Source organism: Tachyglossus aculeatus, chromosome X4 (assembly GCF_015852505.1).
Source record: "Tachyglossus aculeatus isolate mTacAcu1 chromosome X4, mTacAcu1.pri, whole genome shotgun sequence".
NCBI classification, from domain to species: domain Eukaryota; kingdom Metazoa; phylum Chordata; class Mammalia; order Monotremata; family Tachyglossidae; genus Tachyglossus; species Tachyglossus aculeatus.
Genome location: NC_052098.1, coordinates 42,882,520 through 42,897,465, shown reverse-complemented (window position 1 = coordinate 42,897,465; position 14,946 = coordinate 42,882,520). Strand labels below are relative to the sequence as shown.

Below are 14,946 nucleotides of genomic sequence, written 5' to 3'. Positions count from 1 at the left end.
GAGGGCAGGGTTTGGGAGGGAAGACAAGGAGTTCAGTCTTGGACATGTTGAGTTTTAGGTGGCGGGCAGACATCCAGATGGAGATGTCCTGAAGGCAGGAGGAGATGCGATCCTGGAGGGAGGGGGAGAGAGCAGGGGCAGAGATGTAGATTTGGGTGTCATCAGCGTAGAGATGATAGTTGAAGCCGTGGGAGCGAATGAGGTCACCAAGGTAGTGAGTGTAGATCGAGAACAGAAGGGGACCAAGCACTGAACCTTGGGGAACCCCCACAGTAAGGGGATGGGAGGGGGAGGAGGAGCCTGCAAAAGAGACTGAGAATGAACGACCGGAGAGATAAGAGGAGAACCAGGAGAGGACGGAGTCTGTGAAGCCAAGGTTGGATAGCATATTGAGGAGAGGGGGGTGGTCCACAGTGTCGAAGGCAGCTGAGAGGTCGAGGAGGATTAGGATAGAGTATGAGCAGTTGGATTTGGAAAGCAGGAGGTCATTGGTGACCTTTGAGAGGGCAGTTTCCGTAGAATGTAGGGGACGGAAGCCAGACTGGAGGGTGTTGAGGAGAGAGTTGGTGTTGAGGAATTTGAGGCAGCGTGTGTAGACAACTTGTTCAAGGAGTTTGGAAAGGAATGGTAGGAGAGATATGGGGCGATAACTAGAAGGTGAGGTGGGGTCAAGAGAGGGTTTTTTTAGGATGGGAGAGACATGGGAATGTTTGAAGGCAGAGGGGAAGGAACCAGTGGAGAGTGAGCGGTTGAAGATGGATGTTGAGGGGAGAAGGGACAGAGCAAGAGATTTCATGAGCTGAAAGGGAATGGGGTCAGAAGCACAGGTGGCCGGAGTAGCACTTGAGAGGAGGGAGGAGAGCTCCTCTGAGGATACTGCTGGGAAGGATGGGAGAGTAGCAGAGAGTGTTGAGAGCCGGGGGGTTGGAGAAGTGGGGGGGGGAGTGACTTTGGGGAGGTCAGACCTGATGGATTTAATTTTGTTAATGAAGTAAACAGGCAACTGAGAAGCAGCATGGCTTAGTGGATAGAGCACAGGCCTGGGAGTCAGAAGGACCTGGGTTCTAATTCCGTCTGCCACTTGTCTGCTGTGTGAACTTGGGCAAGTCACTTCACTTCTCTGGGCCTCACTTACCTACCTCATCTGTAAAATGAGGATTAAGGCTGTAAGCCCCCTGAGGGATAGGGACTGTGTCCAATCTGATAAACTTGTACCTAATCCAGGCCTTGTACAGTGCCTGGCACAAACTAACTTCTTTACAGGTACCTTTTGTTTGTTTGTTTCATATAGTAAGTCGTCAGTATTCATTCATTTGTTCATTCAGTCATATTTATTGAGTGCTTACTGTGTGCAGAGCACTGTACTAAGCGCTTGGAAAGTACAATTCAGCAACAGAAACAATCCCTACCTAACAACGGGCTCAGAGTCTAGAAGAGAGAGGCAGACAACAAAACAAAACAAGTAGCATCAAAATAGATAAATAGAATTATAGATATATAATATACACAACATTAATAAAATAAATAGAATAATAAATATGGACCAATATACACAAGTGCTGTAGGGCGAGGAAGGGGGTAGAGCAGAGAGAGGGACTAGGGGTGATGGGGAGGGGAAGAGGAGCAGAGGAAAAGGGGACTCAGTCTGGGAAGGCCTCTTGGAGGAGGTGGGCTCAGTAGGGCTTTGAAGGGAGGAAGAGAGCTAGTTTGGTGGATGTGAGGAGGGAGGGCATTCCAGGCCAGAGGTAGGACGTGGGCCAGGGGTTGTTGGCGGGACAGGCGAGAACGAGACACAGTGAGGAGGTTAGCAGCAGGGGATCGGAGTGTGCAGGCTGGGCTGGAGAAGGAGAGAAGGGAGGTGAGGTAGGAGGGGGCAAGGTGATGGAGACTTTTGAAGTCAATAGGAGGAGTTTTTGCTTCATGCGAAGGTTGATAGGAAACCACTGGAGATTTTTGAGAAGGGGAGTGACATGTCCAGAGTGTTTCTATAGAAAGATAATCTGGGCAGCAGAGTGAAGAATAGACTGAAGTGGGGAGAGACAGGAGGATGGAAGATCAGAAAGGAGGCTGATGCAGTAATCCAGTCAGGATAGGATGAGAGATTGTACCAGCAAGGTAGCGGTTTGGATGGAGAGGAAAGGGCGGATCTTGGCGATGTTGTGAAGGTAAGACCAGCAGGTTTTGGTGACGGATTGGATGTGTGGGGTGAATGAGAGAGTGGAGTCAAGGATGACACCATGGTTGTGGGCTTGTGAGACAGGAAAGATGGTAGTGCCATCCACAGTGACGGGAAAGTCAGGGAGAGGACAGGGTTTGGGAGGGAAGATAAGGAGTTCAGTCTTGGACATGTTGAGTTCTGGTGGTGGGCGGACATCCAGGTGGAGATGTCTTAAAGGCAGGAGGAGATCCGAGCCTGGAGGGAGGGAGAGAGAACAGGGGAGGAGATGTAGATTTGGGTGTCATCTGAGTAATAATAATAATAATAATAATGTGCATTTATTAAGTGCTTACTATGTGCAAAGCACTGTTCTAAGTGCTGGGGAGGTTACAAGGTGATCAAATTGTCCCACGTGTGACTCACAGTCTTAACCCCCATTTTACAGATGAGGTAACTGAGGCCCAGAGAAGTTAAGTGACTTGCCCAAAGTCACACAGCGGATAAGTGGCGGAGCTGGGTTTTGAACCCATTACCTCTGACTCCAAAGCCCGTGCTCTTTCCACTGAGCCACGCTGCTTCTCCCATAGAAATGATAGTTAATGCCGTGGGAGCGAATGAGTTCACCAAGGGAGTGAGTATAAATGGAGAACAGAAGGGGACCAAGAACTGACACTCGAGGAACCCTTACAGTTAGGGGATGGGTGGGGGAGGAGGAGCTCGTGAAGAAGACTGAGAATGAGTGATGAGGAGAACCAGGAGAGGACAGGGTCCGTTAAGCCGAGGTTGCATAACGTGATGAGGAGGAGGGGAAGGAGATGGTTGACAGTGTCAAAGGCGGCTGAGAGGTCGAGGAGGATTAGGAAGGATTAGGATAGAATAGGAGCCACTGGATTTGACAAGAAGGAGGTCATTGCTGACCTCTGAGAGGGCAGTTTCGGTGGAGTGGAGGGGACGGAAGCCAGATTGGAGGGGGTCCAGGAGAGAGTTGGAATTGAGGAATTTGAGGCAGTGAATGTAGATGACTCACTTTAGGAGTAAATACTAAGTGCTTGGGGGAGTACAAAACAGTAAAGTCTGTAGATGAGTTCCCTGCCCACAGTGAGCTTACAGTCTAGTGGGGGAGACAGTAATATAAATAAGCAATTTACAGATATGTCCAAAAGTGCCGAGGTTGGGGCTGGAACCGATCACCGTCTATTCACCTCACTGCTTAACACAGTGCCTGGCTCATGTTAAGTGATTGATGAATACCCCAACTACCATGTCAACCTATAAGCTCTTTGGTATTTTCTCAAAAAGCAAAATGCTTTGCAAAGTTTGGTCATTAATCCTTTGGAGGGCTTATTGTAATTAGAGAGTTTGGAAGAAATAACTTGTGCCTTGTTTGAAATAGTTTTCCTTTGTCATTAGGTATGTCTTGAGAAACTGAATGACATTCAGCTGGCCCTTGTAGTAGCGAGACTTTATGAATCGGAATTTGATACCTCTGCAACATATAAGTCAATACTGCACAAGAGAATTTTGGGACTAGACACTTCAGTCAAAGAACCTGGTTCATTTGACATGCACTCTGACCCATTTCTTCGAAGTATGGCTTATTGGATTTTGGAAGATTATAGCAGGGCCCTTGATACTTTAATAAAGCAACCTGTGAGAGAAGGAGAAGGAGGTAAGGTTGAATGATCGTGTTTGATAAGATTATGACTGTCGGAGCTGTTAGTGGGAGCTATTTTCCCTTCAAAGCAATCCTTTTGAAAACCGAGAATGCCAGAAACACATGGTCATCTTTTTAGAAAAATGCCAGCATTTGTATATAACAGATGAGTTGACCATAAATATAATCTGCTCTTAAAGACAGGCAGGTTTGTGCTAAAATTGTTATTGTTTGTTTTGGTTAGTTGAAGGGTTGTGGTATGTATAGTTCCGTATTCATTCAGAAACAGGAGGATTTTTGCAGCAAAGCTGTTTCCAGAGAAAATGAAGGTGATGTGTGAGGCTGCCTTCAAAAATCCAAGGCTGTTCCAGCTAAACTTGGACTTATAGTCTTTAGTCTATTCTTGATGTCTTGAGAGTTCTTCAACCCTCCAAATCTGCATCTATACTTCAGATTTTTTTTTTATGTTCGGATGGTCTCCTTTGCAGTAGTTTATATTTTCTTGCTTGATAAACTCTCCGTGTGAAATGGATTGGATTTATACCTATGAAGAATTTAAAACTAAGATCCCCAGACTAGTCACCTGAGGCAAGTAGGCCTCAGTTTAGCATGTACTTTTTGAGGTTGAGTACACCAGAGGTGTTTTGGGGTTTGCTTTTTTTTGTCATATTTTGTATTTTTTAATCTCTAGGTCCTCAGCCTTCCACTTCTGCTTAATGAGTATTCCCCAGCTCCATCCTGTAGATTTCAGCCACCATTTAGTAAATTGTAAAAGTACAGTATTTTCTACCAAAACTTGTGGTTTCATTACTCCTTTTGGATAGAATGCTATTAAGGATTTAAGGAATGTTCTTCTCACAATGAGCATCTGTTTGGATACAATGCAGTAGACTGTCAGAAGGAATGGTTTTGTGCATGGCATTGATTGTGGCTTAAGTACACCAATGCTAGATTTTTGTAAACCGAGGTTCTTCAGGAACATGACCTTGGAGAGCCAGTGTGACCTGGTGGGTAGAGCACAGGCCTGGTTGTTGGAAAGACCTGGGTTGTAATCCCAGTTCCTCCACTTGTCTGCTGTGTGACCTTGGGCAGTCACTTCACTTCTCTATGCGTCAGTTACCTCGTCTGTAAAGTGGAGATTAAGACTGAGCCCCATGAGGGACATGGAATGTGTCCAACCTGATTATCTTGCATCTTCCCCAGCGCTTAGTATAATGAATAAGCGCTTAACAAATACCGGTTTTTTTTTTTTTAAAAAAAGCCCTCAAATTATAAGAACCCTTAAACTGGCACTAGAAAAAAATGGATGTGGGTCGAGCTACTAGTCCAGCCCTAAGGCTGTTGAATAGCTGCCTTGCTGTGTGGCTTAATAATAATTATGGTATTAAGAGCTTACTATGTGTCAAGCACTGTTCTAAGCACTGGGGTGGTTACAAGGCGATCAAGCTGGGCACAGTCCCTGTCCCACATGGGACTCACAGTCTTAATCCTCATTTCACAGATGAGATAACAGAGGCCCAGAGAAGTCAAGTGACTTGCCCAAGGCCACACAGCATTCAGGTGGCAGAGCTGGGATTAGAGCCCATGACCACCTGATTCCCAGCCCTGTGCTCTATCCTCTACACCATGCTGCTTTTCCTAAGTAGCTGAATAACCAGAATACAAGACTTGCCAATGTTTTGCTCTCTCTATTTAAAAAAGGGTAAATACTAAAATGAAGAATAATATCAGTTGTGGTATTTTAGTGCTTACTATGTGATAATCACCATGCTGAGTGCTGGGGGTAGGTGCAGTACCATCAGATCAGACACAGTCCCTGTCTCACATGGGCCACGCAGTCTAAATAGGAGGGAGAACAGGTATTGAATCCTCCTTTTACAGATGAGGAGACCAAAGCAGGGAGAAGTTAAGTGACTTGCCCAAGGACATACAGCAGGCAAGTAGTGGAGTCGGGATTAGAAGCGGGGTCTTCTGACTCCCACACTTGTGCTATTGAATATTATGTTCAAAACAAGCATCTCCCAAGTTCTGATCTTATTCTAAAGCACATCAGTCCTAGGCATTAAGCATATAATGAAATCCTGGGGTTTTTTGTTGGTTTTGTTTTTTTTTTAAAAAAAAAAAAAAAAGAATCTTTCCCTTCCCTAGTCGTTTTGCTGAATTAGAGTTGCACTGTCTTGGGAGTTTTGAAAGATTTACGCAGCCCATACAAATTTAGTGTAGACCTCTACTTCTAGCCGCCATGTGCTCTAATCAGTATGTAGCATTTCCACGCTGCCTCTGCCTGTGATATCTGTTTCTTCAGCAAGGCGTGGCCAGAGTCATTCCCTTCTGTTGAACTCTTTCTCTCCTCTTGGCCCCAGACCCAGTTCCCAGTTCAGTCTCCTGAGGTGTTACTAAGGGGAAGGAGCCTTCTTTGGGCCAATTTGTACTTCCCAAGCGCTTAGTACAGTGCTCTGCACATAGTAAGTGCTCAATAAATACGATTGATTGATTGATTGATCTACTTGGTTTCCCAGTAGCTTCCCTTTTGGGAAGCAGTGGGGCCTAGTGGAAGGAGCATGGGCTGGGGAATCAGAGGACCTGGGTTCTAGTCCCAGCTCCCCCACTTGTCTTGTGTGTGACCTTGGGCAAGTCATTTAACTTCTCTGTGCCTCAGTTGGCTCATTTGTACAATGGAGATTAAATACCTGTTTTTCCTCCTACTTTGATCGTGAGTCCCTCGTGGAACAGGGGCAGTGTCTGAACTAATTATCTTGAATCTACCTTGGCACTTATTAAAGTGCTTGGCACAATTGTAAGCGCTTAACAAATACCACACAAAAAAAGTTTGGAGCTTGCAAAATGGTAAAATACTTTCCCTGCAGGACCTGTAGCTAGCATATGTTCCCGAGAAAAGCTTCTTAATATTAAAAGTAGAAACCCAAATCTTACACTATATAAACTCTGGACGAAACATATGTTTCCACATATTTTATGGGGGGTTTTGTGTGTTTGTATATATACGTGTGTGTGTCTATGTATTACATATAAACACACAAAAAAACAAACTGTGGAAACAGTTTTAGAATGTTACATGCTTTTTAGTACAAATATTTATATAACTGGCAAATTTAGAAATTTTCCACTTATAAAGAGTTGTAAAAGGTTGGCGCTTCTAAAGCAGATTACCTCATGTTGGCCTACCTTAGATTTGGAAAATTTGCAGCTGGAAAAGCATCAAAGGTGCTGAGTTTAAGGGAATGGGATAGAGGAAGCTAAGAGAAATGACACAATGTGTGAAAGTGCCCTGAAGTTTTGGGAAGAAAAGTGTTATATAAATTGTACGGCAGGTTTTTGGGGAGGTTTTTTTGGTTTTGGTTTTTTGCAAACCTTTGACGAAGCAGCTTCCGGCGTTCTGTTAGAGAGTTTTCATAATGAATTGCTAATCAATTTGATTTTACTTTCAGATCAAAGCACCATGTCATCAGCTTGTAATCCTGCAGTGTTTAATTTCTACAATTACCTTCGAACACATCCTCTATTGCTGAGACGTCATTTTGGCTCTTCTGTTGTATCTTCCACAAAGATTTGTTTAACAGGAGAAAATGGACTAGCAGGCAACATTAATTTAAGTGAAAGAAAATTGTTTTTCACAACCGCTCATGCTCATTTAAAAGCTGGGTGCCCAATGTTGGCCTTGGAAGTGCTATCTAAGATGCCGAAAGTGATCAAGAAGTCAAAGCCCTTTTGTAGAAGTTCTAGTTTGATGGACACTAGTAAAGACTGTTCTCCATCGTCTCCTTTGAAGTTAGATAGCAAGCAGTTCAAATCTTCTAGTGTAGACTGGTCTCAGTCAATAATAAATGGCCTGGGATCGTCTTCTGACAGTTCATCAGATAAGCAATCCAACTCCACCCTTTCTTTTGACTGGAGTCAACCAAGTATGGTATTCCAGGATGAGTCTTTAGAGTTACAGTGGGGCAGTGATAAAGATGAGGAGAATGAGGATACTCCTCTTTCAATGAAGGAACTCAAACGGTGTAAGAAAGAAATGGATGACAAACCGGACGGTACTAGAACCAGCTACACGGAATCTTTTAGCCCTGTAGATGAATGTGATATTTTGAATCCATCAGATGATGTAATTGCCATGCAGTTGAAATTTAGAGCCTGCTTAAAGATTCTCACGGTCGAACTTCGTACGCTATCCACTGGTTATGAGATAGATGGTGGGAAATTAAGGTACCAGCTGTATCACTGGCTTGAAAAAGAAGTAGTGGCTCTTCAGAAGACCTGTGACTACTGTGCTGCTGTTGAGGAGTCACAGCCTGAATTTAGCGAAACAGCAGACGACATCGCATTGTGTGCAGACGACACAGCGCCGGACCGACAAAAAGGAAGGAAACAACTGAGAGAGAATTTTCGGAAGCGACGGCAGTGGCTTCTGAAGTATCAGTCCCTTCTTAGGATGTTCCTTAGTTACTGTATACTGCATGGATCTCATGGTGGAGGCCTTGCGTCTGTGAGAATGGAATTGATTTTACTTTTACAAGAATCCCAACAGGTATATGACTTAGGATCTGGCCAAATTGCAGTACAACTTTTGATGTCTACTTATCTCTGTTGGTGCATCCAAGATGTACCTCCTTTTTTTTTTTTCCCCCCTCCCACATCTTGACATGCAGGACTGGGAAGGTAGAGTGGTTTGTTCCATCCCATTGGTTAATTGCCATGGCTGCCAACTCCCAGCTCCACCACTTCACAGCTGGGACTAGAACCCAGGTCCCCCGTCTCCCAGACCACTACACCCACACTACCCCTAAAGGCTCGACTGACTTTAAGAGCTTAGGAGCTACACGAAAAGCAAAGATGTGCCCCTGACGCTGCTCTTCCGCTTGTCTGCTCTGTGACCTTGGGCAAGTCACTTTACTTCTCCGTGCCTGTTACCTCATCTGTAAAACGGAGATTGAAACTGTGAGCCACAAGTGGGCCAGGGAGCAGCGTGGCTCAGTGGAAAGAGCAGGGCTTTGGAGTCAGAGGTCATGGGTTCAAATCCCGGCTCCACCAATTGTCAGCTGTGTGACTTTGGGCAAGTCATTTAACTTCTCTGCGCCTCAGTTACCTCATCTGTAAAAATGGGGATTAAGACTGTGAGCCCCCCGTGGGAAAACCTGATCACCTTGTAACCTCCCCAGCGTTTAGAACAGTGCTTTGCACATAGTAAGCGCTTAATAAATGCCATTATTATTATTATTATTATCCCTGTTGTATCCACCCCAGTGCTTAGTACAGTGCCCGGCACATAGTAAGTGCTTAACAAATACCATAATTATTATTATGACTATTATTACTGTGTGACTTTGGGCAAATCACTTAACCTCTGAATGGCTCAACCTCCCAATCTGCAAAATGGAGGTAGTAATACCTGCCTATCTCTACATCGCAAGGATTTTGTGAGGACCAAAGTAACTTAAGTAATGTGAAAGCATGATCCAGACAGATGAATGTGGTGGGGAGAAAAATGTTTCCTAGTTACTCAATAGCATTGTCACCAACATGTACCATGACAGCATGTTACAGGAGAACTGATTCTTGCTAATAAATACTCAGTTAATGACACAATCTCTGTTACATTAGGGTTTCTTCTTGAAGTGTCCTTTGAATTAACCACCAAATTGAGGAGTTTAGTGTCAGTTTGTTCCCTAAGTTTTACCAACCTGCAAGACCGCTTAACTGGCTAAATTGGACCTGTAAATTAAACATTAGGCTCACCATGGATTTTCTTTATTTTTTAGGAACAATCAGATCTCCTATTTCCTAGCCCTCTGCCAGAGCAAACCTCTGTACCTCTTCTCTTTGCTTGTACTGCCAGTGCCAAAACGGTAGTAGCCAATCCTTTATTGCACCTTAGTAATTTGACCCATGATGTACTGCATGCCATAATAAACCTTGATTCACCACCTCATCCTGACGTCCAAAGCAATAAAGTAAGTATATTTGGCTTAGGTACTAACTGGTCTGCATCTGATTTGCTCAAAATGGATGACCCAATTTCGTTTTTACAGTTTGTGTATAAATGAGCCCCTGCCATAGTGAATTTGTGCCCCTGAGTGGTTATTGTAAAGAACAAGTTCACATCTTAGGTCTCACATGCTTCGTAACTAGTATCGATCATTGATTCCAATTCATTTGATAGTCAACTTTGTTTATTGTGTAGTGAAATTGAGCACATTTTTCAACTGAGAGCATAGCAAAAGTATATGGAAAAATAGTGAAACTATCTAATGAAGCTTGTGTATATACTCATGCACTACAGAGATGCAACACGGCCTAGTGGATAGAGCACATGCCTGGGAGTCAGAGGCACCTGGGTTCTAATCCTGGCTCCACCACTTGTCTGCTGTGTGACCTTGGGCAAGTGACTTCCGTTCTGTGCCTCAGTTCCCTCATCTGTAAAATGGGGGTTAAGACTCTGGGCCCCATGTGGGGTGGGCTATGTCCAACCTGATTATCTTGTATCTACCCCAGCACTTAGTGCAGTGCCTGGCACACAGTAAGTCCTTAACGAATTTCACAATTGTTATTATTACATTCCTCAGAATGGAATGGAATGGTATTTATTTAGTGCTCATTGTGTGCAGAGCACTGTGCTAAGCGTTTGGGGAGAGTACAACAGAGTTAGATAAAATGCTTGTTCTGCAAGGGGATCAGTATGTATACCACTTTTATTTCTGAAAAAGAACTAGACTTTTGTCATGGAAAAATAAATTTTAGTAACATTTGAAAAGTAATGCATTTTTATTTTTTTTCCCCCCTCAGGTACATGTCATGCACACTTTAGCAGCATCACTCTCTGCTTGCATTTATCAGTGCCTTTGTGGGGGCCATAGTTACAGGTAAAAAAGATTCTATCCAAAATTCAACGAAGATTTCAAGGCATTTGACTTAAAGGAGTTTTAAAGCATAAAATTGCACAAAGCAATAAAAGCTCTTAAAAGCAAACAAAAAGCACGCTACTGAGAGGGGGGAGGCCATTTTTTTTCCTTATCTATTTATGCCCGGCTGTTGAGTTTTGGATTATGAAATCGTGTTCCCTCATACCAGTGAAAGAAATAACCATATTGGTCAATGGTTTGGTAGTTAATGGAGTGTTCTATATTTTTTTCGTGAAACAAATAGAGGAACAAAAGCAGTTTAAATCGAGTAGTGTTTAGAGTATTACTTAGGCCAAATTGAAGGGCTGTTTGTTGTGCTGGGGTTGTTGTTAGACGAGAGGAGTCATAAATTCCAGAAGCAAAGCCTTGATGTAGATCTCCCTTGATGGGATTTATCCCAAATCCCAATCTGGAGAACTTGGATAATAACACTAGTAGTGATGTGAGCTCACTTAAGCCTCCGTTTGGGATTGAATAGGTTTAGGCGACGCTGCTGTTGGTCCGGTGAAAAGAGCACAGCTCTGGAAATGCGAAGATCTGGAGTTCCAGGCCAGTTCCGTCTGTCATTAGCCGATGTGGGCAGAGACAACTCACGGCCTTCCCGATGGGCATTCCATGCCGTAGGGGGAATGTAACTAGCACATATCGATTCCTTGGTCCCAAAGTGTCAGCACCGAGGGCTTGTGAGACAGAGGGCAGTGGTGCTGTCTACAGTTACGGGAAAGTCATGGGAGGATAGGGTTGGGATGGGAGATGCTGCATTGTCTTCTTTATGTGGAGCAAGTGCAGTATCTCAGAAGCAGCATGCCAATGAGAAATAGAAATCTTAAGATTCAGGAGGCTAAAAATAAAAATAAAACACTAGCTGTACCGTGTGGAAATGGTTACTTCATGAACTAATGGCGTAACTTTAGATATTGGTTATTTTCTCCACAGTTCATTACAAGCAAATCAGTTCACTGGAATGGTCTATCAGACACTGCTGCTCCCCCAAAGACATTCTTTCAAAGGAGCAGGCTTAGATGAAATGGTGACTCCCAATACCTCACCATCTCAGTGGCCAGGTATAAATAACTTATTTTTCACGTAAACTATGTATTGATTCTCTTTCAGGTTTTACTTCTAGGTTTCTTTTCTTTCTTTTTTGGGGGGGCCAAAATGCTAATTTTTTTTCCAGTTGCCAGGTTTTGGTTTTTGTGCTTGGTTGGTTTTTTTTAGTAGATTTGAGCAGAATGGAAAAAAATATCCGTGATCGGTTGCCAGAGGGAACTGACCCTTGTTGCCACTGCGAGAGGCAGTGTGTTCATTCATTCATTGTCGTATTTATTGAGCACTTATTGTGTGCAAAACACTTTACTAAGCACTTGATAGGATACAATACAACAATGAATAGACACATTCTCTGCCCACAAGGAACATACAGTCCAGAGGGGGGTGTGCTGGGCTGGGTGGAGGGACTTGACTATGTATATTGTTCCTGGGTGGAGAATAGGTTCAAATAAATTAATGATTCTACAATATGTGATAATCCATGGTATTCATTGAGCATTTACTATGTGCAGAGCACTGTACTAAGTGCTTGGGAGAGTAGAGTACAACAGAATCAGTGGACCTGTTCTCGGCCCATAGCATGAATCTCCTGATGCTTTTTATTTATTTATTTTGCCTGTCTACGTGTTTTTGCCTGTCTACTTGTTTGGTTTTGTCTCCCCCACTTCTAGACTGTGAGCCCATTGTTGGATAGGGGTTTCTGTCTTTGTTGCCAAATTGTACTTTCCAAGCACTTAGTACAGTGCTCTGCACACAGTAAATGCTCAATAAATGCGATTGAATGAATGAATAAATTTAGGTGGTTGGACAGTTGGGCTGGTGGGCCTCAAATATTCATCAAACAACATCTTTGAGGGTCCTAGTGGACCTCCCCATCCCCTTTCCTTCTCCCCTAGTAACTTCCATGAACTCTTCACCAAAAAAAGCTCACAGTTCTCTTTTAGATTTGCTGCTATCCTGAAAACAGCTATTGAGGGATTTTCTTGGCTTTATAGCTGGTATTCCAGGCTGGGAGAGCAGGGGTGGGAAGCTGCAAAGAGCCTCACTCCCTTTATTCACAGCTCACAACTCACTGCTGTGCAGTTCCTGCTGTCACGACCCTTGAATCCATTCATTCATTCATATTTATTGAGCACTTACCGTGCGCAGAGCACTGTACTAAGCACTTGGGAGAGTGCAGTACACCAATAAACAGACAAGGTTCCCTGCTCACCTCTACCCTTGTCAGAAAAGCCCCAAACTAAGCTGACGGTTCATATAAAATCCCTCGGAGTGGAAATGGGGGAACAAAATGTTTGGCCCTATTGCCGTGATATGTGATGGGGGTAAATTTCAAAACTTAAAATAAAGTCACTACCATTTTGGTGTCTCCCAGGTATCAGTGCTCTGATTTGCCTTTTGAACTCGGCCGGCGAGGAAGCCCAGTCGGGGCTCACGGTCCTCCTTTGTGAAATCCTCACAGCAGTGTACCTGAGCCTCTTCACCCATGGTCTGGCAACGCATTCTAGCAATGAGCTCTTCCGCATCGTAGCTCACCCTCTTAATGACAAAATGTGGTCTGCTGTGTTTGGCGGAGGCGCTCACGTCCCTGTCAGAGGACAAAAGACGTCGAAAGCTGTCTCTGGTGAGTGTCTTCCACTGAACCTCGGTCCTTGCCTTTTAAGAACGGGAACTGGATTGATCTGAATCGTCAATGTTTCGAAGATCAAAACCAAGTAAAAACCACGAAGGATCCGTTTAGTTTATGAGCTAATCGCTTTCGATAAAAGGCCGTTGAGGAGACGGACGTGTTTTCGAGGAATCGAGCAGAGAGTTGCGTGGGTTTCGAATTCCTGTTATCTCTTCCTTTCTCCAGCGAAGTAACCCAGTAGCTGTTGTAAGTGTAAGAATAGCTGCTACCTACTGTGATATCTTGAAGAGATTTTACTGTGAAAATCTTAACATTCCTCATCCTTGCTGAAAACAGTTTTGGCCATATGTTCCTCTATTGCAAGTACAGAATCTCTTTTCTCTTTTTGGCAGGAAGGCACTTTTCTATACCTAGCCCTCATCAGGTAGTAGTGTTCTCCATGGAATGTGTGGGGTTTACCAAAGCTCTTACAACCATCAGTTCTCATAGTCCTACCAGCCTCACAGGCAAGACATTAGATTCAGAAATGGGCTTTTAGTTCAGTTGGTGGGGGGTGGGAAGCTTCGGGTGGTCTTTGGATGGCTTATTTTGGGTCGTCTTTTTGATTATTATTTTGCAGGGGAGAGGGGTTTGGCTTTTGTAGAAAATGGATCCTCCCAAGAACATTTTTAGCAAGCCATGACCTCTGATTTTTTTAAAAAAATATGGATTAGCATCGTGCAAGCCTGTTGGCAAGTAATTCGATCTACATTTCATAACTTTCAGTTTGGAAGTGTTTCAAATCTTTAAAGTTAAAGATTATTGGGTTCAAAAAAATTACTTGGCAAATCACTGCCAATTGTGATAAACCAGACCATGGCTTGAAACAATCAGAAGAGAGTTTCAAAGGAGGCAGCTTTTTTTTTTTTTTCCACCGCTGCATCTTCAATTCACTCATTAGAGTTGTGGATTTCTAAGCATTCTTGGTATTATGAAATGTGAATTGTACTTTAAGAATTCCTCTGTCTTCCAAATTTTAGCCTCCCAAAGCGTACTTAAACTTAGCAGTGCTAAATTCTTCAGACCAGAAAAAAGTCCCAAGTTTCTTTTAAATATTAGTCTTAATTTTGTGATGGCTTCTGTTTTTATAATTTTCTAATTATTGTTTTAGAAACAAGTTCTCTAGAAGCCAAAATTATAAACTTTTCTTGAAGCCAACTATAGCGGGTGGTTATAAAGTTCCAGAGTACACAATCACTAGCTTGAGAAGCAGCGTAGCCTAGTGGATAGAGAACAGGCTTGGGAGGCACAAGGACCTGGGTTCTAATCTTGGATCTGCCACTTGTCTGCTATGTGACCTCAGGCAGGTCACTTAACTTCTTTGTGCCTCGGTTACCTCTTCTGTAAAATGGGGTTGAAGGCTGTGAGCCCCGTGTGGGATATGGAATATGTCCAACCTGATTAACTTGTATCTCCCCCAGTGCTTAGTACAGTGCCTGACAAATAGTAAGTGCTTAACAAATACCATTAAAAAAAAATCACTAGGCCTGATCTCCTG

General features: G+C 43.6%; 1 protein-coding gene across 3 annotated transcripts in view; it reads left to right on the top strand.

Annotated features, from left to right (window-relative positions):
- DMXL1 (Dmx like 1) overlaps positions 1-14,946 on the top strand; it is a 158,356-nt gene that overhangs the window by 90,521 nt on the left and 52,889 nt on the right. For all 3 annotated transcript variants that reach the window (XM_038769926.1, XM_038769925.1, XM_038769924.1), the window contains exons 23-28: positions 3,569-3,827; positions 7,262-8,358; positions 9,590-9,781; positions 10,614-10,690; positions 11,666-11,793; positions 13,155-13,403. In XM_038769926.1, the coding sequence (XP_038625854.1) occupies positions 3,569-3,827; positions 7,262-8,358; positions 9,590-9,781; positions 10,614-10,690; positions 11,666-11,793; positions 13,155-13,403 (2,002 nt within the window). The remainder of the gene's footprint in view (positions 1-3,568; positions 3,828-7,261; positions 8,359-9,589; positions 9,782-10,613; positions 10,691-11,665; positions 11,794-13,154; positions 13,404-14,946) is intronic.